Raw genomic sequence first — 26,656 nt, forward strand, 5'->3', positions numbered from 1 at the left:
AAAGTTGTGTAGCAGAAATTAGAAAACACTGGAATGCAATAAAATACAATAAAATAAAATAAAATACTATATACAATAGAATAAAATAGAAATACAAATACTATATACAACTGAGTAGGAAAATACAAAAATACAACTTCGTCAGAAGAAGAATTGCACATATAGCAGTCTTATTGCACATGTGTGGGTTTGTGTGTTTGATCAGCTGCAAAAGTCTTTGTTGTAGAGTCTGACAGCAGTGGGGAGGAAAGACCTGCGAAATCTCTCCGACACACATCGTGGGTGCCGCAGTCTCCCACTGAAGGAGCTGCTCAGTGCTGTCACAGTCTCATGCATGGGGTGGGAGATGTTGTCCAACAGGGATAACAAATAACATTTTCTAGAGTTTTTAACCTCTTTTTGTGCCTTGACAGAGAATTTAGCATTTTCTTTTTTTTTTGACAGATATCTGGACTGTTCCAAATGGGTGTTAGCTGTTAGTTAGTTGTTTTTAAATGTTCCCACCAGGCTGTCAGTTGAGAGGTGTTTGCGTAAAGGCTTTTAAAGCAGTTATGATGCTTAACACTAAAGTTTATGAAAGCCAGATTAGAGATTTCTATTTTTCTACAGAGTGCTTGTCCTAGGTCTAGCCATGGGCTGTATAGTGAGCTTAATTTGATCCATTTGAATCTATTTAGTATAGCTATATCTATTGGATAAGAGGTAGTGATAAAAATTTGGTAATTTTAGACCACCACTGTGTTTTTAGACTTATCCATGATCCGTGGTTTATTGTTCCATAAAAAATTCAAAATGTTGGAGTCTATTGATTCAAACCAAGTAAGAGGGGGATTATTAGGGATCAGTAAAAACAAGCAGTTGATTTTTGACAGAATCGTCATTTTAATGGTGGGAACTCTTCCTGTGAAATATATAAATGTTCTCCAGCATGCCAAATCATCCTCTACCATTTTTAGTAAAGGAATATAATTCAACCATACCACTTTTAAGGACATTTCTTATCACTGCTATGCAGATGATATTCAGTTGTATATCTCCTTTAAGCCTCAAGATGTTTCCAAGCTACAGATTTTGCATTGGTGCATAGACTCCATTAGAGCTTGGATGGCTGCCAACTTTCTTCAACTTAATGCCTTAATGCTGGTCAGTCACAGGAGCACGTTCAGTGAAAGACTGAGATTACCGAAAAGCACCACTGAACGTCACAGGAAATCATTCCTGCCTGTGGCCATCTCCCTGTATAATGCATCTGCTTAACATACTGGTTACTGCCACAACTACACGTTTCTTTTCCAGCTATTTATTATTGTGTGACTTATGTATATATATATATATAGATGTGTATATATATATTGTACTATTCTTAGTTAGCGTGTTGTCTGTTTTGTTAATGTTGGTGTATAATGGAGCACTGTAACAAAGAAATAATTTCCCCCAGGGATCAATAAAGTATTCTGATTCTGATTCTGATTCTGATTCTGAAAACTGAAGTCCTTGTTTGTGCTCCAGAAAAATATGTGCCTAGGGTTATGGAAAATTTAGGTCCTCTTGCTACAAATAAAATGTTACTTACTCACACACTAGTGTTTTTGTCTTTATTTTTCTTATAAGAACAGCAAGATATTATTTTGCCTTGCATTACTGCCTTTCCAGCTTTGCACAGCACACGTGGTGATATTCCTGGCAGGTCATTATTATCTAAATACATTGCCCACTCCTTTTTGAAATAATGAATGGAATATTGTTCTTTATACAATGATGCATTAAATCTCCAGTTCCTAATTGGTGATATTCCCTCTAATGGACTTGCTAAATAAAAAATAGTCTAAGTGAATAATAATAATAATCCCTAAGAGTGGGGTGATGTGAATGCCGAGCATCCCAAAGACCAAAATCCCTCATGTACTGTTCAAGAATATGTGTGGACTGCCAGTTCCTAAATCAACTTTTCATGAATTCACAAGCATGAGTTCAAGAGTTCATGTTCCTTATCAAAACCTTGTCATAAAGGTGGGAATAGTGAAGTCAAGCTTTTCCTGAGAAGTCAGGAAAAGCTTCCTCAGAGGGAGGACCTTCCTATCCTCCCTCTGAGGGAGTCAAAACTGTTCCTAGCTTTCTGTTTAACTTCAGCAAGGAACAATCAGAAGCTGGGTGAGCTGCATGTTGCCGTTTTTCATTTGCATTAACATTTTCATGTTGTTGTTCTTTGGGTGTATGTATCTGTGATGGATGCTTTAACTTCTAAACTTTAAGCATCTTTTGCTCATTCTTCAGCTTCAGTTCTTTCATCCGTGGCTAAAGTTTGGATGACTTTTTTATTCACACAAGAGAACATCGAAGATCAAACTAACTGAGGTAAATTTGAATCCTCCCAGACTCTTTAATGTGGTTAATAAAGAGCAAAGAGTCATTTGAAATGCTTCTATGTGAGGTTTCGTACCTTGTGGTGCAGCGTTTTCTGGAAAAAAAAGTTTTTCTATGCTTTAGTACTAGCACGGATAACTCCAATTCACTCTCTACAAGTGGGCGTATGCAGAAATGTAGTGCCAGCAGAGAGGAAGGAGGAGGACAGCTGCTGATGGGAATTAGGGGACAAGGACACACACTGTCTTCACATTGTTCCACAACTTGATGCTCTAACTGATATTTTCTCTTTCTTCCTTTCTCAGAAGAAAACACACACAATGACGAGCCAGAAATTGGGATTCCTCAGCAGTGTGCTGTGTAAATGGCATGCACAGGCCACTCTCATTGGTAAATTCTCCCATGTTTCTTTTACTTTTTACAGCAGCATGCAGGGGTTAATATGGAGCGTCACACCTGCGTTTCTTCCAGGTAAATATCTGCTGCCGGTGTTGCTGCTCATCAGATTTGTGATACTGGGTGCTGCAGTGCAGACAGTCTGGTTGAACGATAAAGGGAAATTTCAGTGCAACACTCAGCAGCCCGGCTGTGAGGTGACCTGTTTTGATGCAGTCACACCTCTGTCTTTACCTCGTTTATGGACGCTAGAGGTGAGGACAAGCCTTACTGAGCTTCTCATAGTTTAGCTGTCAAAGGAGTTCCATACTTTGTCGGTCAGCCCACTACTCCATTCTCTTTCTGTCATAACATTTCCTGTCAGTGACTCTTAACATAACAGGAAGACTTAACTTCCTCACATCCTGCTATGTCCATATGTTAAAAGTTGACACTTTTTAGAAAATATCCAAGATTCCTGTTGGTACAACAACACGATAAAAGAGACACTGGTTACATAAAATCTCCCTGACCAAGGCCTGCATGTCATACTGAGGCTGGAGTCTTCTTGTAGGTTAGACGTGATGATGCCACAAGACTGTGTTTATTGTCAGCTTTCTACTTTTATTCTGTGTCACAGTGTAACATATGCCTTTCAGGCATGTGAAGTGGCTGGAGCTGTCCAGATGGAATCCCCACATGTTATCAGGGTTTTATTTAAGTATGAGTAAATATGTCCAAGCTGATAAGTAATTATTAAAATTGAGGTCTTCTTGCTTTCTGCTAAGCTTTTTGTCATATAATTTGTAGTTTCTTCTTTTCCTCTAAAACCTTCTGTTGTGTATGTATAGTGTGTATATAATGACATCACTATGTATTTCTCTCCAACTGGTTCTCGTTTTGGCTCCTGGTCTGGTTTTCCTCTGCTACCTGATCCACCTCACCAACCAGGAAACCCAGGTGAGGAACAGCTTGGCTCAAATCTTATGCAACTGAATTCTAAAATAGAAAAAAAATATATAGAAAAAATAAAAAAGTTGAATGAAACTGTTCTGTTGTCCTAAAGGTGCAGAGGGGGAATGATGAGGTCAAAGGTCACACTTTGTCGGTATATCGGGCCTGCGTGGCGTTTGTAATTGTAGTAGAGGTGAGGCACGAATACACACTCATTTATACTTTTACACAGGCTGTTCTACAAATGAAAGAAACACTCATTCTGATCTGCTCGTTTGTTTAAACATGAAAACAGATGAAATGTGATGTTTGTTGCAGGTTGGATGTAGCGCGGCTCAGTGGCTCCTCTATGGTTTCGAGTTATCTACTGATTTCAGCTGTGGGAGGTCTCCATGTCCTATGAGAGTAGACTGTTTCCTTCCCCATGCATGGGAGAAGACAGTATTCCTTCGTATTATGTTCACAGTCTCCAGCGTGTCCATCCTTCTGAATGTAGTGGAGGCCGTTTGCATGTTGAGAGCCAAGCTGAGGCGGACAGACGGTGGAGAAACCCTGCAGTCCGGTTCACAGGTTGAAGAGAGCGTCTTGAGTCGGCTGCTGGCCCTGTGGCACTCACATGCTGGTTTCCTGGGTACTGTAAAGAAAAACTAAGAGACATAAAAATGAAGGAGTAGTTCTGTCAAACAGCTATTAACTTTAAAAAGACCATGATGGTGAGCTCAGGAGAGAGCAGTAGACTAAGCAATAGTTATAAGTCAGTGCAGTTTAGCTTTGTCTGCCATGTAAAAGGCCAAAAGACAAAGGCAAATGAATCATATGATGCAAATAAAGAAGTAAACATTTTGAAGAATGAACAATTATTACATCATTACTATCATTATTTTCTGTTCATGTATGTGCGTATGTAATAATCCTTGTCCTTTCAGGTAAAACAGTCCTCCCAGTGTTGCAGCTGGTCCGAATTGTTCTTGTCGGGGCCGCGGTGCAGCCAGTTTGGAGCAACGACTACTTTGTTTGTGACACTAATCAGCCGGGCTGCAGTAGCGCTGCCTATAATGCTGTCTTCCCCTTCTCTGTGCATCAGTACTGGACGCTACAGGTGATCAGACACATGCCGTGGGTTTTGAGTTCATGGATTAAGCCCAGCTAAGAGAGAAATTCAGTCAATACCTCAGTTGTTAGAACTAGGTTTAATCCATGTCTGAGAAGCTTGTGATTACTTAAAAAAGAGCTTTTACTACACATGAATCAAGTGCCATTCATTAATCTTTGCTCTGTCTCCAGGTGGTTTTTGTTTTGGCTCCTGGTCTGATTTACTTCTCCTACTTGGTGCACCTCCTGGTGACACAAAAACAGGTAGATAACAAACTCGACTTAACTTACTACAAGCCTCATTCAAGTTCATCCTGTTCATGCAAGTGTTGTTTTTCTATGCTTAAGTGTGTACACACACACACACAGATTCTGATGGATGCATCGGGAGAACACGAGGTTCTTAAACAGAATCATTAGTTAATGTGAATCATGATGAAGCTCAATCCAAAGTAAAAGCACCGTGATTTGTCTGGTAAATGAATCGTCTCATCACAAACATGGTTTTGTTGGACTGTTTTGCTGTCAGTGTATCTCGTGTGTGCTCTGTCTCCATTTGTGAGGTTCTTGTCTCCGTTGTTTCTCCATCAGAGTGAAACAGGAACTGTGATTAAACGTCAGAGCCTGTGGGCATATTTGGGCTTCTTGTCAGCTGTCGTCCTGCTGGAGGTGAGAAAACACACAGTCAATAATTAATGCCAAAGAGACAATAATCAGGGAAATATTTGTAAATGAAAAAATATATAAAAATAAATTTGTTTTTTTTCTGTTTGTTTTTTGACTGTGGACCATATGCTGTAATATACTGGTGTCTTTTGTTAAAGTGTAGTTTCATGACAGATAGAGAGATCAAATTTAGTGTTAAGAAGATCTCTTTCCCTCTACTAGGAGCAGTGTGTCTGTGAAGGTGTCGTTCCACATAACGCAACAAAGAAAGCCACATAAATAATCAGACATGGCTATAAAAACAGGACTTAACCTTTGAGTGTGTGAACAGAAAACAAACGCCTCGTTCACTCTTTGCTTCCTTTCCAGCTGGGATTTGCAGTGGGGCAGTGTTTGAAGTTTGGTCTATTTCTGCCTCCAATGTTCAATGTAGCTGTGTCCCCATGTCCACATACAGTTGACTGTTTTCTCTCCCAACCAAATGAGAAGTCAGTGTTCATGTTCATCATGTTAGTTCTGGCCTGTCTGTCAGGCCTGCTGACCCTGGTGGAGATGGTGAGTTCACAGTTCAAGTGGTGGTTTAATGTTGCGCGGGATATTTTCTTAGCACACTTTTATATACTTTTATACACTTTTTTATCTATCTATCTATCTATCTATCTATCTATCTATCTATCTATCTATCTATCTATCTATCTATCTATCTATCTATCTATCTATCTATCTATCTATCTATCTATCTATCTATCTATGTATACATACATATATGCAAATCTGATGGTACGATTACAAACTCAATCATCGACCTGTGGCCTAGAGTGACCCAGTGCCACATGCAGTTACTGACACCCTTACATTTGAACATGGTGTTTGTTATTGACAAATTGTGTTTTGCACAGAAGTCCAGAGACAGTCCATTCAGGTACAGATCTGGCAAGTAGTTCCTTCCAATCAGGACCCTCCAGGTCTCACTGTCTTTTCCCACATAAGCATTGAAGTACCTTCATTAAGAAGATAGGGTCCCCAGGTGGAGCACCCTCAAGCACCCCACACAAGAACTCCAAGAAGGCCGGGTACTCTGAGCTGTCATTCAAAGCATAGGCGCAGACAAGAGTCTTGGACTGAAGGCATAGGGAACAAACCCTCTCGCCCCCCGTGAAAAACTCCAACAAACAGGCAGCAAGCTGGGGGGATACTAAGATACTCACACTTAAAGAAATGATTTCCTGACTGATTCACATTACATGCCTTGCAGTTACATTATATTACATTATTCATTTTCTCCATCTTTATTTAATTATTTTTGGTGGCAGATCAATACTGGAAAATGTATCTATTTATCTATCCACATAAAAATGTTATTATTTGTTAAGTTATGAATTTTTGCATGTGTTATTCTTTATCTTTAGTGCACGGTGATGAAGATGGAGAAGCTCAAGAAAAAGTGCGAGGAGAACAGGATTAATAGCATCCTGTGCTGTGAGATGGTGTCAAACGACAAAGAAGAAGACGATACTGAAAAGAAGTGGAATGTCTCAGCGTGACACACTGACTTTCCTCATGTGTGTTCATGAGATGAACACAAATATACAACTGATATGATTCATTTTTCTTTCTAATCTTTTGTGTGAAACAGTATTTAAACAATTTAAAGCATATTTAGAACAACTCTTTTATTTTGAAAAATAAATATTTTTAACTCTCCCACCAAACAATAAAAATAGTCATTTGCTATTTGAAAGGCATCAATCTACTGTGGTGCTGCAGCAGTCAGTACTCTACATCATTTTTGTCACACACGCATTCCCACCTTCATACACACTTTAAACCAGGGAACCCTGGGGTAACTGATGGCATGACCATAGCTGGACATGGTGATTTTTCGTTTTAATGGGCCGATGATTTTTTTTTTTTGTTTTAGTAACGGTATAAACAATGAAAGGTGGTGGATTGACCAGATGCTGGCAGATGTGTAAAAATAACTCCATTTGGTGGTGGCTATGGCGGAGCTTCCACAGAGGTCAGCAGGTGGATGAGGGAAAGGGGAGGCAGGAGGAGGAGAGACCGCCAGTCCGAGTGTCAGGTGAACTGAACTTCAGGTAAGAAGTTATGACCTGCAGTCATAACTGCTGCCGACCTTGTTTGTTTATCGCCCACTTTGCGCCAGAAAGAGGAAACCAGCGGATGTCGCGCTAAACAACAGCAGCACGTTTAAGCTTGATCAGCTGTTGTTAGAATTTATTTAATATTAATTTCTAGTATCAGCTGATGTTTGCTGGAGCCACAGCTGTAAAACCTGCTGGTCATGATGTCGGTTTGGATATGTGGTGACTGAGAGGGAAACATGAAGATGAAACCAGGAGATGTCCTTACTGAATCATCAGAGCTGAACTGGTGATGGAGAAACAGGTTTACCTTTTAGGTGACATGAATGAGTTGAAGGGAAGTTATGAACTGTTTCTGAGAGACAAATAACACCAGGATCCTTTTTTACGTAGCTGACAGCTGGTAACTGTGGAGGGGCGGATCTAGCAAAGTTATGCCAGGGGGCCAGGTAAGGCATTAACAGGGAAAGGGGGGCACAAAGAAATACCTTTCTTTCTTATTATCATTTAAAATGTCTCGCTTTTATTAAATAATTATCTGAATCTTACAACCAAAGTTTTAATCTGATGTAAAATGTATAGAAATCATACATATACCAACAAGACAGCGTACATCGCTGTCACAACAGCGTTTGTTTTCATTCAAAGGCTTTATGGCTTTCCCTATAATACCTGGTGGGCCGGTCTCTAGTCAAAATGCCTGGGCCGATTTTTTTGTCTCAGTCCAGGCCTGGACATAGACATGCAGTGAATTAATCTGAGAAGGTGCATTAAAAACTAAATGGCCGGGCCAGCAGTGCACATCGCAAATTAGCTCGCATAGACACATTAGTTGTGCCGCTTCTCAATGACGGTATCTTAGCTAACAACCCCAACTACCAGATTCAACTTGTAATTGGCTAAAAATAACTTCACCTACCGGTGATAGGGACATTGCTAGCTGGCAGTTTTTTCAAGCGATGTTGAAATTTCCACATTCCAACACTTTAAATGATTCAGGAGCTGGCCGCTCAGCGCAGCATCAGCACCACGGAAATACATGGATACATCCGTAGACTCGAGACAGAATTCACAATGTGTTTTCAGGACTTTCAGGTGTATGGACCAATGTTTTCTTTTCTCATCAAACCAGAAAGCTTTAATGAGCAGCTGGATTTGTCTCGCATTAACTGGCTGAGTTAATGCCAGTTAATGCAACATCGAAATGCAGCTGATTGAACTGAAAAGCTCGACTCTGTGGGGGTCAAAGTCTGCAGAACTATGAACGCAGCTGGAATCTACAGCTGTGCGTGTTCATGGAGCTTGCATTTTCACCTGCTGGACGTCACTACCTGACAAGTTTAACTGTCTTCAGAACATTGCCTTATTGACAGTATTTGACTCTACATATCTGTGTGAGCAGATTTTCTCTCACATGAGTGTCCTCAGGTAGCCGTCTGAATGCTGGACACTCGGAGACCTGTGTCTCTGAGTGGGAGACCAGAGATCACATTAACATGTGTATCCCTGTATTAACCAACATGCCATATTGGCCCAGTTTATTTTTCTTATCATTGTTGTGAGGAGACCATAAATAGCATTTGCATTTTCTGTTGTGCAGTTCATTTGCTGTTATGGATAAAAAGTTTATTTTTTTTGTTTCAAAATAGCTGATAACTATTCGCTGATAGCTGCCAACATCTGCGAACAAATATAATGTTATAAAGTTGTTGTATATAATGTGTTACTGTTAGTATAGAGCGTTATTAAATTTATTGCTAATGCAGTCATATGGCACATTGACTTCTGAGGAAATTTTAGATGGCACTCATCATCAGAAAGGTTGCTGACCCCTGCTTTAAACCATCTAGAACAAAGACATAAACAGTGTACTGTCAGTGTAGAGGATGGAAACCAGCCAGGACAACTCATGAAACATCTGCAGACATCTGGTTCAATCCAGTTGTGTAAATCCACAAAGAGCAGCAGGTCAGCTGATCACAGCCTGTGTACACTTAGAAAATCAACTCGAGCTCTCAATAGAAATTATTGTGAGTTTTCATTCTGTTCTCCACACTGAGCCACTACAACTAATTTAGGGTCCCCCCACCTGCTAAAACCACTTTGATCCCTGTTTTTTTTTTTTTACTTGACTAAAGAAGTTGAATCAGTTCTTAAAATTTAATTACAGTATTTTATAGCAGTACTATTTGCACTTCTACTTACACATCTGCACTTTTGCCAACTCTTTTCATTCCCAGAATGTGGGCTGTGAAGGTACGAAAGGTGAGACAAGAGAAAAGAGTAAAATAGTTTATTTTATCATCAAAGATTTACAGAACACAACAATATTAGAGTTAAAATTTGAGCATGACAATTTTCACAAGAAAAAGCTGGAATATTTAAAGAATAATATAAATACAAATAACTAAATAATAATCACAGTCAAGCAATTTTATGTGCAGAAAAACTTTTGCCAAACCCTTAACGGCTGAAGGAACAAAGAAAAGCAGGTTTGGAGGTCTGTGAGTGAGTGTGGCATTATTTCATTTTTACATTTCTCTTCATAAAGAAAGTAATGGTGGGATGCTGGTCAGGAAATCCCTTCTGATTGTCTCAAGCAACATATCTCAGCATTGGTTGGTTTGATTTCGAATAGTAGATGGCTCGCTGTTCAATCAACCAATGGATTTTATGCTATGGGGCACAATGAGATAGATGAGCTGCTTGTAGACAGTTTTATGCACTCTTTTCCCATTTGGATAACAAAGAAATAACCAGGAAACAAAGGCAAACAAATAATCTGTGCCTTTATCCCAGATTAACATTGTAGGAACAGCTGCCCAATAATCACTGTAGTTTTTGCTTATTTGTGCTATTTAGTTGTTGTTGTTGTTTTTTTTAAATGTATTCTTTTCTGCACTTTTATCTAGATCTATGCAAAGTGATCCACTGCACCTTCTTTTACATTGAAATCCTTTTATAAGCACTGAAGTCAGTTTAACCCGAGCTTCTACTGAAATACAGTCGATAAAGAAAAACATCTGTGATGTTCGTTTTGCAAACCTTCCCTGCAAATGTTTATCTGTGTGAGATTATTCAGAAAACAGCAGTTCTGTTTATAAGTCAGACACTTGGCCTCTTGTTCCCTTGTTTTATTTTTGTCTCTGCATTATTCCAATTACTTTGGAACACAAGACGGAAAACTGATATTTTCATGTTTAAAGGATATAAGATAGATGCAAATACCCATATGCTGTAACTGTTCATGCCACTGAGCACAAACAGGAGCAGCAGCACCCTCTGCAGTGTGTGTATATATCTCCATAATAACGCGTTAGTTTATTGCAGCACAGTGTTAAAGTGACAGAAAGCACACAGTGTGTTAGGACGATTTGGAAGTCAAATATTTTTGTCGTTTGGAGACTTTAACTTATATGTAGAAGATAAAAATGCAAGCATGCATGTGTCGTCACAACATGTATAAAAAGGCTGTGTCAGAGCTGTTCTCTTGGAGTTTATATGTGCTTTTTGGATTTTTTTGTGTTTTGGTGTTTGTACCTGCTTTGTCTCTAGGGGCAGTGTTGGAAAGGTTACTTTTAAAATGTATTCCACTACAGATTACAGAATCCATGCCCCAAAATGTATTTTGTAACGTATTCCGTTACGTTACTCAGTGACAGTAAGGTATTCTGAATACTTTGGATTACCTATTATATTATCATGCTCTTTTACAACTACATGAATGTACTATTGCTGTGTGATTTGTTACTATTACTGAAGGTTATTCGCCATACCAATACAAACTAGATGTTTAAATCTTAATATAAAACGAGTAACGGTAGGGTGGACATTAGGTGAGGCTGCACTTTTTGCAGCGATCTCGTATAGAAAACTATTCCACGCGTATATAAAACAGGTCCGCGGCTCCGAACCGTAGTAAAGGGACCTCTGACTAATACGTCGGTGTCGGGCTCGTAGCTGAAAACTAGCTTTACTTTGTTGTCTGGGTCAACTTTGCTAGCGAGAGACAGAGAGAGGCGTTGAAAGGCTGCTCCAACGGAACTTATTGTTTCGGAGGAAAACACGAACACAGTGTACAGTCGAGTCTTAATAGCTTACTTACAACTGGGCTCATCAGGCACTCTTCTTGGCTGCAGTGGTTATTATTATGTTTACATGCTTCCAGCTCCCGTTTTTGCTCCGTGACAGCTCGGACTTTCCCTTTCTCTCCCTCCCTCGCTCACAGACCCATAACGGGTACGGTAGTCCATTCTCGCTGCAGCACGGACTACACTGCCCATCATGCTACATTCTTTAGGGCGATGCCTGTAACACTCTGCCTAATGCCTTCATATTAAATCATTTTTGTGAGTAATTTTTTAAAATATTTCTTCACGTCATTATGCGAGCTGCAAGTAGGGGTGACATGGGCCGCGAGATTGAGACACAGGCATTAGAGCCTCTTAATGTGTGTTTTGTTTGGGGTGTGGAAACCAAAAATAGAGAGGGCATAGCCGAACATATGAAACAGGAAAATACCGCCGTGTAATCCCTTTATTTCAACAAAGTAACTGTATTCTGAATACCACCTTTTTAAAAGGTAACTGTAACGGAATACAGTTACTCATATTTTGTATTTTAAATACGTAACGGTGGTACATGTATTCCGTTACTCCCCAACACTGTCTAGGGGCCACCATATATATTTATATATAAACATATATGTTAGCAGAGATATGAAAATGCGCAGGAAAATCTGACGTGCATGGCAAACTTCACCGATGATAGTTAGGGAGGAATAAACACACATCAGCCTTTGGCCTTAAGCTCACACCCCCTGGAAAGCGCCAACTTTATTAACAGCCACAAACATGTAAAACACACATCAAACATAAATAAACCATTTGGCTGTCTCCATAATTGAGAGCACTTTCTCTCTTCATGTCAACAATATATAAATAAAAAACACGTTTTTTAAAAAATTAATAAATCCTTTTGTGCATAATTGTATATTGTTGTTGTTTATAATAAATTAATTAATGCAACAAAACAACCTGAAGAGCCAGTTGGGAGCCGAAAGAGCCGGCTCTTTTTAGTGAGCTGAGCCGAAAGAGCTGGTTCTGTAAAAAGAGCAGGAATTCCCATCATTGGTATGGGGTATGAGAATGAGCCAGTGTAGACAGTAGCATACAGTCCAGCAACATCTCTGCGGTGGTCTAGCCGATCCTCCGTCTGCATTGGACAGGGAGCAAGCTTCAAAGGCGTTGGGGGGGAGGTGGGGGGGGATCTTTCAGCCCAATTCTACTTTTTATGCATAATCCATCATATAAAATGTAATCAAATGAAAAAGTCTCTTTTTAAAAGTTGTTTTATTAGTTTTAACTTTTTTTACTTCATGCATCGAGCAAAAATTAAATTATATGCAACATTCTCTGACTGGAAGAAATTTGTTTAACATTTAAACGTATTTTCTGCAGATTCCAGCATATAAAATAAAATAGTTTATTTCAAATAGATGCAAGTAAAACACAGCAGAAAATAAATAAAATCAAAGACTCAGCGGTCCTGTTGCTCTATTTTCACCTGCTTAACAGGAGGCGGGGGTTTGCCCTGGTGCAGGTGTGCCGCAGCGGTCATGTCAGTGGAAGTATCCAGGAGTTCCTCTGTGAATTTCACATTCCCGTGGCAGCGTACTCTGTGCTTGCTCGGAAGTTTAGGGTTTTTTTTTTTCGCTGTAAAGTTTTCTTAAAGTTAAGTTTTCTTCGCACGCAGTCAACAGCGGACGCTAACGTTTTTGTCACTTTTTACGGAATCAAACTCAATGTAAGGTCAGTACTTCCACGCTTTAAACGCTGCACGGTTGTACTCTCTCCCACACTCGATATTGTTGATCTGCACACAGCTGTTGCCATGAACCTTGCACTTGCTTACGTCATTGACATGAGACTCTCTCGCAAACAAAATCATGGTTTAGTAACGCAGTAATGTAGCGTGCTTACGGGAAAGTAACAGTAATCTAATTACCTTTTGTGCAATAGTAATCCCTTACTTTACTCGTTACTTGAAAAAATAATCGGATTACACGTTACTCCCCATCTCTGATTATAACTACAGCGAAGGAATAAACGCACACTCTCTGGTCAGCCATTATTTTAAATAAACAGATTTAATCACAGTTCTGGAAACAAGAAATCAACTCAACAGATCACAGTCACCACCACCAAAATCATCACACCTCCATTCACCCTCCATCTGTGCATGTGTGTCTTTTTAGCTTTTGATCTTTTCTCCTTTGCAAAATTAGAATTCACTGTGTTAATGCACTGATTCACAGATGACAGTCTTACAATGATTTATTTGTTATGTATTGATTTTCAAGACAAGACAAAAATCAGTACGATAAATTTTCTGATGAAATTAACTTTTTGTGTGACAGTAATTGTAAAAATGGCAAAGCAAAATCACCCAAAGAGTAACTGAACATTTTCATTTTCTATCCCCCTCACATACTGATTACAGGTCAGGATCATTCTGGTCATTCAGGTAGTCCTCTCCATAGTCAATGATCTTTTTCAGTACACTCAGTATCAGTGAATCCATGTTGTTATGTATGTCTTTTTAGCTTTTGATCAACAGGTTACAGGCATATATCTGTCATCATTGCTGCAGTTACCATTTTGAATGTACAATAAATAACAAAAAGTACATGTATTGATTTTTATAAAATAATCAACTTGAAGTTTGTTTGGATTTAATTTGAGAAAGAAAAAAGTTACAGAAAATACGAACAAGATAAAATTCAGTAGGTTAAAGTTTCTGATGAAATTAACTTTTTGTGTGACTGTGATTGCAACGATAGCAAAGCAAATCACCTGAAAACTAACTGAAAATTTTCATTTTCTTTCCCCCTCACACATTGGTGACCGGTCATGATCATCCTGGTCATTCAGGTAGTCCTCTCCATAGTCAATGATCTTTTTCAGTACACTCAGTATCAGTGAATCCACATCGTTATCCGTCTCGATTTCTTTGTGGTAGTTCTTCACAAGGAAGATGCAGTTCAGTGGAAAACCCAGGTTCACGTTCACTTTTTGCATCTAAGTTTAAACAATATTACATTTTAAAAACTGAAACTGTATTGTTGCACTAGTGACGTAATTATAAATTACTTATTGAATTATTTGCACTGATTCCAGTTGAGGTTTCTGTACAAATATACTGAAATGTACAGCTGAATTACAGACGTTACATTCATGTGTAAACTGTCTACAAACTCATGAAAGTTACTTCTTTGAACATACCAGCTGATTCAAGTGCTTGCTCCTGTAGGCGTTCTTTATGTCTTTTTTGACTTCAGGACAGGCTTCATCAATTTTAGTGATGACAGCTATTTGTGGGATCCCTGCCAACACAGAAACCAATGCAATCATTTTATCTCATGTTTTTCTAGTATTTGAAATTGTTACATCATACATGCTCGTAGAACAACATCTGCTCTCACCTTTGTCACGAGCTGCTGCTCTGACAGCTTTCATCTTTCTCCAAGTTTCACCATCAATTATGCTCACTGAGTCAGCACGAATGACAAAAACCAGAATGTGGGCTTTGTCATCTAAAGTGGAGGAGCTTCTGTAGTTAGGATCCGTTTCAGGCAAGGGACATTTGGGATTGAACTGGAAAAAAAAAAACGCAAGAGCAAAATGACTGAAAACAGGAGAACTGTTGTAGTTAGGATCCGATTCACCCCTGGCGTCGTTGCCCACCTCTCAATTTTAAATACACGTAGACATTGAGGGCTAGCAGGAGGGGCTATACGCTTACCTGCTGCTCTGGCAGGTAGCTCCATGCCCTCCTGGGTTTTAAATGCACCTTAGAACACACATACATCAACACTACATATGAGCGGGTGGAGGGAGGTTTGGAGTCTTCCTACACCCCCGTTCTCTGCGGCCTGCTGGAGCGGGGGGGCTAGGAGGAGGAGTTGGCCGTCCGACTGGGGTCTGGAATGTGGGGCCTCCCTGCTGCTGCGGAGTCGGGGCGGTCTGCTTCTCCCCACCGCAGGGAAAAGGGTAACACCACCTGGGTCTGGGCGCAGTTTCCCCCTCCAGGGGCAAGGGTACCTAGACCCGGGGCTTAGAGTACGCTTGGGGAGTGTGATTGTGTGTACAGTGTCTCTCTATGTCTGTCTCCACGTTGGGTGAGTGTTGAGTAATTGTATATGAGAGCATGAGGGTGGGAATAGATGTTTGTATCTGTGTGTGCCTGTTTGTCTGTGTCTATATGTCAGGTTGGGTATCAGACGCCACCTCTCTGGGGACATCTCAGGCCCTCCAAGGTTTGGAGGCCCATCTCCCCCACCACTTCCCCTGCCAGTGGCAGACGCCCTCAGACATCGGTGCGTTGGTGGTTCTTTGTGTCCGGGGGTGGGCGCCCAGGTACCCACCGGCTCACTCCTTGGCGGCTGCTTATCGGGGCATGGAGCCTGGGGCTCGCTCGGGCCACTTCGGGGATGGGGTGCCCTTGGCCTCTCGGCCCGGGGCTCGGTCGCTCAGGCACAGCTGGCTGCCGGCGGAGCTCACGGGCACGTCACTGCAGCCCCCCCGGCTTCTGCTCCGCGGCTGCTGAGTGACCCCTCATCTGGGACTCTCCTCAGCTCTTTCTGGGATAGTGGCGCGACTGCCCCTCTGTTGGTCTTCCTTGGTCTCTTGTGTTCTGGGGGCCTCTGGATGTCTGGAGTTTTGATCTCCTCCATACCTGCTTCATGCCCTGGAGGATGGGGCAGTGGCCCCCCACACCCTCTAGCAGATCATTACATGAAGGAACCTTTTAAAAACAAGCGCGTTCATGCTCACAGGTGCACACACGGGTGATCACACACACAACTACACCCTTTTTGGCTCCTACCTCAAAGCACACACTGCGCTGTCGATCTCACGTGCTGCACAATAATGTTTAATATTTAGTATTTACTGTCATATTCCCATATATCATTGTGATGTTGTTTATTACTCTCGTTTTCTTCTGCTTGCTTTCTTTTTTTCTTAACAGGTGATCCAGGTGATCGATATATGTATTTTTTGTCTGCTTATTCTGTTGGTTTTTGGTTTTTGCCCTTTTTCCCCGTCCCTCTTCTCAGCTGTTTTTCTTTCCCTCTTTCTTTCTCCCCTTTTCTTTCCACCAGTCAAGTCTGTCCCGTATTCAGCAAGTGAAAATAAAATAAACAATAAAAGGTGAATCAAATGGACCATTACGGCAAGGCTGGGATGGTCCATTTGGTAAAGTAAATCCGTTGGGCATCTTTCTTCGCCTTTAGACAATAATTCTGATGGCAAAAGAACCAAACGGGACAGGTTAAAAAAAAAAAAAAAAAAAAAAAAAAAAAGGATCCGATTCACGCAAGAGAGATGATGGTTTGAACTGGGAAAAAAAAGCAAAATCACTGAAACCTTTTTGCATGATACAGTTTCTTTATCACAGACTGTGTACAAGCATTTGAATGAAGACATCATACCCTGTAATCTTCTTTTACATGTCCACTAATAGCAAGTTTGATGTCTTCCACATGAATTCCTCCCTCGGTGCCTTCCTCAAGCCCCATGGTGTCAGTGAAGACAAAAGGGTAAAACGTGTCTGGATTTCCTTTCTGAATTTTATATGTCCCGTACTGTAAATAAAAAAATTATAGTGTTGTTATATTAGTGCCAGATACTAAAGACCCTTAACAGTTTGGCATTTGCAGAATAGTTTACACTCTAGTTGTACCTACTATCCTACTTTTCTAGTTCAATTTCTACAAAGCAGTTACCGCTGCAGTGCTCTCCTGTAGTCCTAAAAAACTTCAAAGGAAATGTGTTTTTGTAACCCTCTAACAGTAACTATGATAAGAATAGATAAAATCCTCATACATACTGCAATGGTGAAACTGTCACCAAAGGCTGCTGCTGCCAAAGCTCGAGTTGCGATTTTGCCTCTTAAAACACTGTCGACAGAGTTGATGAAGCTGGACTTTCCAGCACCTGGTGGTCCATAAAGCAGAATTCTGAGATGCTCAACATCTTTGTGAGGCTTGTAATCTCTGACAAGCTGCAGTTCTCGCTCTCTTTCACTGTTCAATAAAAAAATTAAATAGGATTGAGTATGCACATAAAGTTTACACAACAGTGGTATGAACACACACAAAATAACACAATAAGCAAAAAAACACTTGAGTGCTGTACTACCAAGTCAGACTGACACAGTCATGTTTGCATTGGCTGGCATGATAATACTAAAAACCAGAGTCACACAAATTTAGCATCATGATGGTGGTTATCACTGATAACTCAGGCTTTCTACCTGAGTGTGCGATGTTATCTTAAGGTATGTCATTGCATGTTGGTTTGGTAATTTAACTGTAAAATCAAAAGCTCAGATTTCAACTTTGATAAGACAGCAGGGAGAATTATGGGCACCACTGCTCCTATAAACACTCAAGAACTACTAGAACAGACCATCCTTAGACAGGCAGATGCTATTTTAACAGACCCCTCACTATCTTTTACTAAACTTGGGGCGAAGGTACAGAATTTTTCTATGTAACCATAACTGGCACAAGCATTTATTTCTTTCCTTATCAGTTAAGGTTATTAATGAACACAGAGGACGAGATGAACAGGTCCAGAAAACTAAAAAACTTTTGCTGTTTAGTTCATTAACAATTTTAATCTTGTGGTTACTGATATATGTGTTGCTCTAAACCAGGGGTCGGGAACCTTTTTGGCTGAGAGAGCCATGAACACCACATATTTTAAAATGTAATTCTGTGAGAGCCATACAATATGCTTAAAAGTAAATACAAGTAAATGAGTGTATTTTATGTAAGACCAACACTTTTAAAGTACAATAAATCTCTTTGTAGTCCGGTTGATATGTGGTGAGGCTAAGCTTCATGCAGGTGTTGAGACTTCCATCCATTAAACTTGATCCTAGGTTGGTCTTAATGTTCTTTAGATGTGAGAAAGACTGCTCACATGCATACGTAGAGCCAAACATTGTCAGTACAGCAATACTCAGACGCTGCAGCGTGTGGTATGTGACAGGAAGTGCATTCCAAGTTTTGACAATCAGCTGGTCCGCGGGTTGAAGTTTTTTCATTTTTCCCCACTTGTGTTAGCTCACCAACTCTGCTTGCTGTCGTGCAAGTCTTTCCAAATCTTCATTCAGTGACTTGAGCTTATTCACCCACATGTCTGAGGCCTTCAGGTCAGCAGCTTGTAGCTCAAAATCTCTGACGGAGACATCGGGGATGTAACTCAGGTCGGCGCTGTTCACTGCACACTCGTGTGGTTGGGTGATGAACTTAAAAAGACTAGTGCGCTCACGAAATTCTACAAAGCATGCTTTGAATGACTGCAGGAGATTAGACATGAAGCCCGCTAGCTGCTGAAGATCAAGATGTTGAGCAGGGTTTTTTCAAAGTGTAATAAACGACCTGTTTCAATGTCATTGACAAAGAGTTCTAGCTTGTTTTCAAATGCAAACACTACTTGTTGAAGGGTGTTAGGGTTCAATATTGAGAGAAGAATCCATAAAAACCACAGATCCAGGCGTGTGCAATTTAGACGGCATTTTAATAAACACATGTGTGAGTTCAACAACCCAATCAGTGTTGAACTGAACTTACAATCATGAGACAAGGTTTTATAATAACAAAGCCCCCCCTCTTTTACAAAAATAGACAATAGTACAGCTTACGTCAATCCAAACCACAAAATGTTCCATGACCTTTAACATTGCTCTAAAAAACATTGTCTTCGGGTCGGTGCTTCCCCTCTTCGCTGTCGCTTGTCGGGTGCACTTCCTCTAAGTACTTCGGCACACTTCTGCATTTCTGCCCTACCAAAATAGATCTGTTATGGTGTGTGTGTGAGTGCGTACACGTGCGAGGGCGCGTGCATGTTGTGTACTGCGTACGTGTCATGACCTCTCACTATTTGTCTGTCTGTGCGTGCAGAATTTGCATCTGCTTTTCTGATCCTTAGTTGACCTTAAACTGAACTTTCCCCTATCAGTGATTCCTCTAACTAAGTGTGTGTTAATCAACGATACATGCATAACACCCTGCTCTTTGGCTTGCAGTCACTCTGCTTTCGGTTTCACTTCTGCAAAACATGCTCTGCAGACGCGTTTCGTTTCCTGTCTCATTTTAGCACAGAGAGTATTTTCCTGTCTCTGCCCTCTACACAGAGATCATAAAAGCATTAATAACATTTAAATTATAGATTCAACAGAACCATTTAAAATGGTTCTTCTTTGGACCTGTAATAAAGACTAATATAACACCCATATATTTGAACATCTGAATGCATCTGAATGTAACATCCCATGAAATGGTAATGATGATTATAAAATAGCAGCAAATAATAGCAATAAAATATTTCTATTCCTGACACTCCCTCTCTTGACCTCTTGACCACAAGAGGTCACCATACTGTGTGTTGGGTCACTCCTTGGCCCATTCAACTGTTTCCCTGTCCACCCCTGACGTCATGGACATTTAGGATCACTGTTCTTAGCTCTGACCCTCTCTTGGCATCCTGTGACTTAACAAATCAGACAACCCCATGTCATCTAGGTGGTCTTAATAATAAAATGCCCGCTCCCACTTGAGAACACTTCATGCTTAAGTGGTCTCTGCTCCTCTTCTGGGTCCCCCTCTAGTGGAAATCTGGCCACCTGCAAAGGAAACAGAACACTTCCTCCCTAGTACGGCTTCCCTGCCTTATGTCCCTCAATTGTCTTCTTTATTCAAACCTAATGTTACTCACCCTAATGTTACTCAAAACATGAACCTAATTACGTATTTGGTTTTGACTTTTATTCCTATATAATCTTAAACATCACTCATCTCAATCTACAGCTTTCTAACAGTCTTACAGCACTGCTGTCATACGTTTCCTGTTTTTCCTTATCTGATCATCAACATCCTGTGCACAAAACTGTCCCTGCTGCTGCAAGTGCCTCTCATCTAAAGTCACCTCTCACCAGCAAAATCATCATAAAATCATTATAAGGGCTTATTCTACTAAAAGGATCAAAGAAAAAACAACCGCTTTAATCACTCAGTGTAAGCACATAGTTAATTGCTCCTAGATAAACTTCATCATAGCTAAAAACTGAACTCTAACTGTATTTTGAACTCCCATTTTCTGGGTGATAACCTGTTTGAATATATCATTTTATTTCATTTTGCTGCTTTTAATGTAATGACTCCTTCTAACTTAAACTTTATCAGACTTAACCAAAATATATGAGCTTTCTCCCTTTGCTTCTGTTTTAAACAACAACTTTTCTTTTTTTTTTTTTTTTTACTTCAACAAGCATTTGTTATTCTGTAACTGCATTTTATATAAGAGGACTAAGTTAGAGCTGCATCTGTTATCTCAATATTTTATATGTCACTCAGTTTAGTTACAAGCAAAACTCCTATTCAGTTCCTCTTTCTGTCATTTGTTATTGGGCCAACTCAAATTCAGTTAAAAGCTAAAGGAATTTCAGGCCCTAGGCCTCAAATCAATACTGTCCTGTGTGTTGATGAACTCTGTATGTCTGTAAGCGTGTGCGATCCTTCAATAACTCAGGTCATTCTCACAGTAGATTGGCTAATCATAACGCTAACCAAAAGTTTATGACCCTCAAGAGACGACTCTCTGAGCCACAACTCCGTTAAAGGCACCAAAATGCAATGTGTATGAAAAAATCATTTCTACATATATAATCTCCAATATTATTCATTTGAGTCAGCGAGACTTTTAACATCCTCATAAAAAGCCTACCTTATAACAACATTCTAGCATTATGTCACTGTTACAACTTATCCTAAAAATCAAAAAGAAATCCCACATTTTCTACTCATAAAATCTTCACTATTTTCCCCAAAGCATATCCTTTATTCCCACAATTTCCCCTTTAATTTGGTGTACAACTTCTTTTTAACCCCAGCAATTTATCTTCTAAACAGAATTCAGTTCATTTTACTCCTTTCTTTAGAATTAACAATCTCTGCCTCAGTTTTACCATATCTAAATTATCAAACAACCCCAATCGTTATAAAATCCTAGTAAAACCCCTTTCACATTAAACAAATTAAATCTTAAATCCCTCTCTTTTTTGACACATCTCATGTGGCAAAAAACTCAACATGCTTCACCCAAGCTTAACAAATCAAAAGGAAAAAAGGTTAGTCATTTCATTTCTCAGAACAGCTCAGCAATTCTCCTCTCCGGTGTTTTGCTCCAGCCCTGAAAACCTGTGTTTAAGGAACAAAATCAATTTAATCATCATGTCAAATCTCCTCCAACTCGTTGCTCCATGCAAAGTCTGGATCCTTGGAACTTCCTGGAAACAAAACCTGTACTTTACATTTCATACTCTCCCTTTATGATCCAGTCTGTGTCATGACACAAAATAAACTCACACAGAACAGTTATTAATCATGTGTTACCTCAGTTAATGGCAACTTGAGTTACATCAATGTTTCCCTCTTAGCATTTAGCATTCTATAATGTAATAACATAATCCAACCCCAGTAAATAATTTTCTCAAAGCACACATCAATATCCCCAAAATCAGCATCCCCAGATTTAAGTCTTCCACTTCTCCTGTTTGTCAACCTTTTATTTATTTCCCCCCTTGGTCCAACCACTCACATTCACTCCCATGCATTCACACATGATATTTTTTGCTGATCTGCAGCCCTCCGCGCACGTCATCAGATGCTCCACATCAGCAAAATGAGCTCAATCATTCGTTTTATTTCGTTTTCCTGTTTAGGAAAATAGTTCTCTATACTTTTGACTGGATTGAATCGATACAATCCATTTTTAGACAGAGACTTGCCGCCAATCAGTCTCTGATTGTAATCAATTATAATTCTGTAAAGCCCACCTGATTTTCGTACTTGGTAATTTTGTCAGCGCCGTCGGTTCACTGTCTTCCAGGCCTGCTTAGAACAAAAATGAAAAAAGAGAAAGCATGCTTTGAATGACTGCAGGAGATTAGACATGAAGCCCGCTAGCTGCTGAAGATCAAGATGTTGAGCAGGGTTTTTTCAAAGTGTAATAAACGACCTGTTTCAATGTCATTGACAAAGAGTTCTAGCTTGTTTTCAAATGCAAACACTACTTGTTGAAGGGATAAGACTGTATTTCCAATGCCTTGCATTTTCACATTGAGCTGGTTCAGATGTTCAGTCATGTCCACGAGATAGCAGAACTTCAGGAGCCTCTCAGTGTTAGCTAACTCAGGATGCTCAACGTTTTTCATTTCAAGATAAGTCCGGATTTCGCTCAGGCAAGAGGCGAAATGGCTGAGCACCTTCCCTCTTGACAACCAATACACATTGCTGTGCAGAAGAAGACCAGGATAATTATTCCCAACTTCATCCAGCAGTGTTTTAAACTGGCGTTCATTTAAAGCGCAGGCAACAATAAAGTCGACCACCCGAATGACCAGCGACATCACCTCACCAAACTCCCACCACACATCTGAGAAAAAGTGCCTCCTTAGGATGGGTCTCTTTTCATGTTCACGAAGAAGCGCTATGAATCCTCTGTTTTTCCCCACCGTGCACGGAGCACCATCAGTACACACCGAGATAAGTTTATCCATCGGTAGATTTTTTTCTTTGGTGAGCTTAGTGACTTGAATAAATCCTCCCCTCTTGTTGTCCCTTTCATGGGCAAAACAGCAAGACTCCTCACGTAATGTGTCACCAACAACATACCTCACGCTGAACTGGGATAAATGACTTGACTCATCCAAAGCGAGAGAAAAGACTACAAGTTTGTTAAGTTAACATGTTATTTATTTCAACTGTTAATTTGTATTGTTTAAACTGACCTTACCTACCTGTCTTCCAGAAACAAAAGGAGGAAAAGTAGTTTTACTTCTTGCTTTATAGTTTCTGGGTTAATCTGAGGTCACAGGAGGAGACCAAGTGCAGAAGGGGAAGAATTCTTGTAATTTAATAAAGTTGATTTTAGAGGGTTTATGGAGAAATAGATTTATTGTTGTAATATGTATTGATTACACCACAGAGTTTATGTTGCTAGTAAAGAGTAGCAGTAGAGGTTTGTGTATGATAATGTTCATCTTACCTACTGAATGGAATAATCCAGAGGAGAAATTGTTTGGTTAAGTGGACTATTTAAGCAGAAGAACTCAGGTGTTTGGGGAGAAAGGTTCAGGTCAGTGTAGCTGTGTGCAGTTTGACCTTAATTTCTGTTGATTTAAGTTCAGTTATGTTTATTTGAATTGAGTTAATTATGGAGTTGAGTTTCTTATTTGTTTTTGTAAATATTGTTTGGGTCACAAAATGGTGAATAAATCACTTGCTACACTGGACAGTATCAGTCTCCTGCACTTCTTTGGCCGCTTAAGTCAAGTCCTACCACACTCCCCATCTGTGAATGGCTTTCCGTTTCTTACAACTGCTAAAGCATCAGCAAAGCTAGCCGAATTCCAGTCACCTTGTTGGGTCCAAACATGGAGTTGCTGCTGACTAGCTTGCAGTCTGCACAGCAGCTCTTGACATGTTTTCTTTCTGCTGTCCCCGCAAGATATTTCGATGCAAAAGTAGTATGGCGTGTGTTGAAGTGCCGCTTTATATTTGACAGTTTCATCGATGCAACTTTATCATTGCATATTATACACACTCCAGAACCACTCTCTCCACAAAGGCGAATTCCCCTGTCCATTCCTGCTGAAAGTACGATATTCCTCATCTCTTTTTTCTTTTGGCTATCTTCTTCAATAAAAGGGTTTCTGCAATTAGCTAGCTGACTACTTGGTTAAAAGACAGGAAGTTTAATCCAATAAAAATTTAGTGTTATCCTGGAGGACAGCTGTGATTGGCTCCAGCCACCCCCAGCCATGAACATGAGCGGTAGAAAATTAATGGATTGAAATATATGAGAATGTTCTATATTTTTAATGTTTTTTTTTTTTATTATTAAAGATTTGTCTGTGAGCCAGGTGCAGCCATCAAAAGAGCCACATCTGGCTCACAAGCCATAGGTTCCAGACCCCTGCTCTAATCATTCTTTTTAATGTTTTTGTTATTCTATGTTTATATTTATCGGTTTTGTGATGGTATGGAGGAGTACAATGGGTCTGTGTGCTGTAACCCCTCTGTCCAAAGCAAATTTCTTCCAAGGGAGACAAATAAAGAGACTTTTATTTTGTTAATTAGAATTTGTTAAGGGTATTTTATGTTTTCCACTGACTACCTGTAAATAAAACAGGTAGTTGGGAATATATGCCAGGATATTGGACTATATGCCAATTCCATTTAATCACTGTTTTTCCTACAGTATTTAAATGATAACACATTGTTAGCATACCTGAGTTGTGCCGTAAAGGTAGGGGTTCTCTGGGGTTGCCTCCACTGATGCAGATTGAGTATGACTGTTTTTTTAATATAAGCATGCTTTCAGTTTCATTTGGGTCATCTGGCTTCCAGGAATTTCCCCCTCACTTGTCCAAACTAGTCTGTTATAGCTTCTTTGTTTGTATGTGTCTGTCATGATCTGTGTGCGGCAGGCAGGAATGTAGAACCCGAATGCAGACTCTCGGAGATGAAAAGTGAACTAAAAAACAGCTTTATTGCTGGACATGAGGGAAACTAACTAAACCAAGGAATATAAAATAAACTAGAAAGGCAAGGCATGTGATTTTGTTAAATAAAAGGTTGCTTTGACGTATCATGTAACTCATTGGCCTGATTGTCAGAGACATAAGAGGAAAATGTGATGGGGATCTCTAAAGATTATAAGAAGTATAACACCAAGAGGCAAGTGAGAAGCAACAGCAGAAAATAACTAATCCTGTGAATTCCTAATTTAATACCTTTATTTCAGCACTCATTGCACAGTCAGCACTTTGATTAATTGCCAACAAGACAGCTGCACATTGGAGGTTTGAATCTCTCTACTGATACATTTACACATTATATAATCCGGTCTGACACTGACATCAAATGGCAAACGTGTTAAAAACATAACTCACATTTAAGTTCTTGAACACAAAGAATGAACCACGCCTGTAATACTCACGTCCATGGTATGTTCCTTTCTTCTTTCCGTAAAACTGTAAAGTGAACATGTTAATTGTGTGAATCACAACAGAAGGAAATTGTTTTAAATTCATTATACACAACGTTTAATCTTAAAGTTTAAAGAAATGTATATTATATTTTAAATTTCTTACGAGGAGGTGAAGGGGGAGTACCTGCAATTAAAATATGACAATGTAGCAATATATTAGCAACACTGTTCCATATTCAGTGTTACTTGTATATTTTACTTCCTTATGTTAAATGAAATGTTACCATTTGCTATGTTCAGATCAAAAGTACTTGATGGTATTTTTTCCATTATAAAATCACTTAGCAAAATTCAACGACTGATCAAGCTCAAGTTAAGATGAGAATCCAGGATCTTTTTTTAGCAGCTTTGCTGTACACACCTCAAAAAGCTATTCGGTATTTCAGTCAAGCAAGTTTTATTTGTATAGAGTAATATTATATGAAAAAGCCGAAAGAGCTTGACATGCATGAAAACACACTGAGAGCAAAATTTAAAAAAAGAAAACAAAATTTCTGAACTTATTAAAGCACAAACAAACAAGCAAACCATCACAAATATGTAAGCCATAAACATGTTACATAAAAAAAACTGCTTACCCCAAATAGATTTTATAAGTTTCCTAAAGAAGCTCATGTTTTTTGCACCTGTAAATAAAACAGGTAGTTGGGAATACATTCCATGATATTGGACAATATACCAATTGCATTTAAGCATTGTTTTTCCTACTGTATTGAAATGATAACACAAAGTTAGCATACCTGAATATCCAATTGTGCCGTAAAGGTAGTGGTTCTCTGATTTTACCTCCACTGATGTAGACTGAGTATGACTCTTTTTTTATATAAACATGCTTTCAGTTTTCAGTTAGGACATGTGAGTTGTAGGAATTTCCCCCTAACTTGTTCAAACTAGTCGGTTATCGCTTCTTTGTTTGTATGTGTCTATCATGATCTGTGTGCAGCAGGGAGGAATGGAAGACCTGAATGCAGGGTG

The 26,656-nt window shown here is 39.6% G+C and overlaps 2 protein-coding genes across 2 annotated transcripts; one reads left to right on the forward strand and one right to left on the reverse strand.

Annotated features, from left to right (window-relative positions):
• The first annotated feature begins 2,124 nt into the window (after positions 1–2,124).
• Positions 2,125–7,179, forward strand: LOC102079673 (gap junction alpha-3 protein). Its single transcript, XM_025903231.1, has 12 exons — positions 2,125–2,151; positions 2,275–2,355; positions 2,670–2,754; positions 2,836–3,014; positions 3,691–3,699; positions 3,806–3,886; positions 4,012–4,324; positions 4,620–4,792; positions 4,978–5,049; positions 5,377–5,454; positions 5,821–6,006; positions 6,861–7,179. Exons 3-12 carry the CDS (start codon positions 2,685–2,687, stop codon positions 6,993–6,995), a joined length of 1,296 nt encoding a protein of 431 aa, XP_025759016.1. The 5' UTR covers positions 2,125–2,151; positions 2,275–2,355; positions 2,670–2,684; the 3' UTR covers positions 6,996–7,179.
• Positions 7,180–13,696: 6,517 nt separating this feature from the next.
• Positions 13,697–26,556, reverse strand: LOC100704728 (interferon-induced protein 44-like). Its single transcript, XM_019352215.2, has 9 exons — positions 26,422–26,556; positions 26,260–26,307; positions 25,785–25,805; positions 25,631–25,664; positions 17,448–17,643; positions 17,050–17,202; positions 15,040–15,211; positions 14,840–14,940; positions 13,697–14,635 (listed from the first exon to the last, which is right to left on the reverse strand). Exons 2-9 carry the CDS (start codon positions 26,294–26,296, stop codon positions 14,432–14,434), a joined length of 918 nt encoding a protein of 305 aa, XP_019207760.1. The 5' UTR covers positions 26,297–26,307; positions 26,422–26,556; the 3' UTR covers positions 13,697–14,431.
• Positions 26,557–26,656: the final 100 nt, after the last annotated feature.

This window comes from Oreochromis niloticus, linkage group LG23 (assembly GCF_001858045.2).
Source record: "Oreochromis niloticus isolate F11D_XX linkage group LG23, O_niloticus_UMD_NMBU, whole genome shotgun sequence".
In the NCBI taxonomy this organism is placed as follows: Eukaryota; Metazoa; Chordata; class Actinopteri; order Cichliformes; family Cichlidae; genus Oreochromis; species Oreochromis niloticus.

Excerpts from the sequence above, each read along its gene's own strand:
- LOC100704728 (XM_019352215.2), bottom strand. The coding sequence starts at position 26,296 with ATGAGCTTCTTTAGGAAACTTATAAAATCTATTTGGG. Across the intron at positions 25,806-26,259 it reads ACTTATAAAATCTATTTGGG|GTACTCCCCCTTCACCTCCT; the intron begins GTAAGCAGTTTT and ends TTTTAATTGCAG. Across the intron at positions 14,636-14,839 it reads GCAAGCACTTGAATCAGCTG|ATGCAAAAAGTGAACGTGAA; the intron begins GTATGTTCAAAG and ends GTTTAAACTTAG.
- LOC102079673 (XM_025903231.1), top strand. The coding sequence starts at position 2,685 with ATGACGAGCCAGAAATTGGGATTCCTCAGCAGTGTGCTGTGTAAATGG. Across the intron at positions 5,455-5,820 it reads CAGCTGTCGTCCTGCTGGAG|CTGGGATTTGCAGTGGGGCA; the intron begins GTGAGAAAACAC and ends CTTCCTTTCCAG. Across the intron at positions 6,007-6,860 it reads TGCTGACCCTGGTGGAGATG|TGCACGGTGATGAAGATGGA; the intron begins GTGAGTTCACAG and ends CTTTATCTTTAG.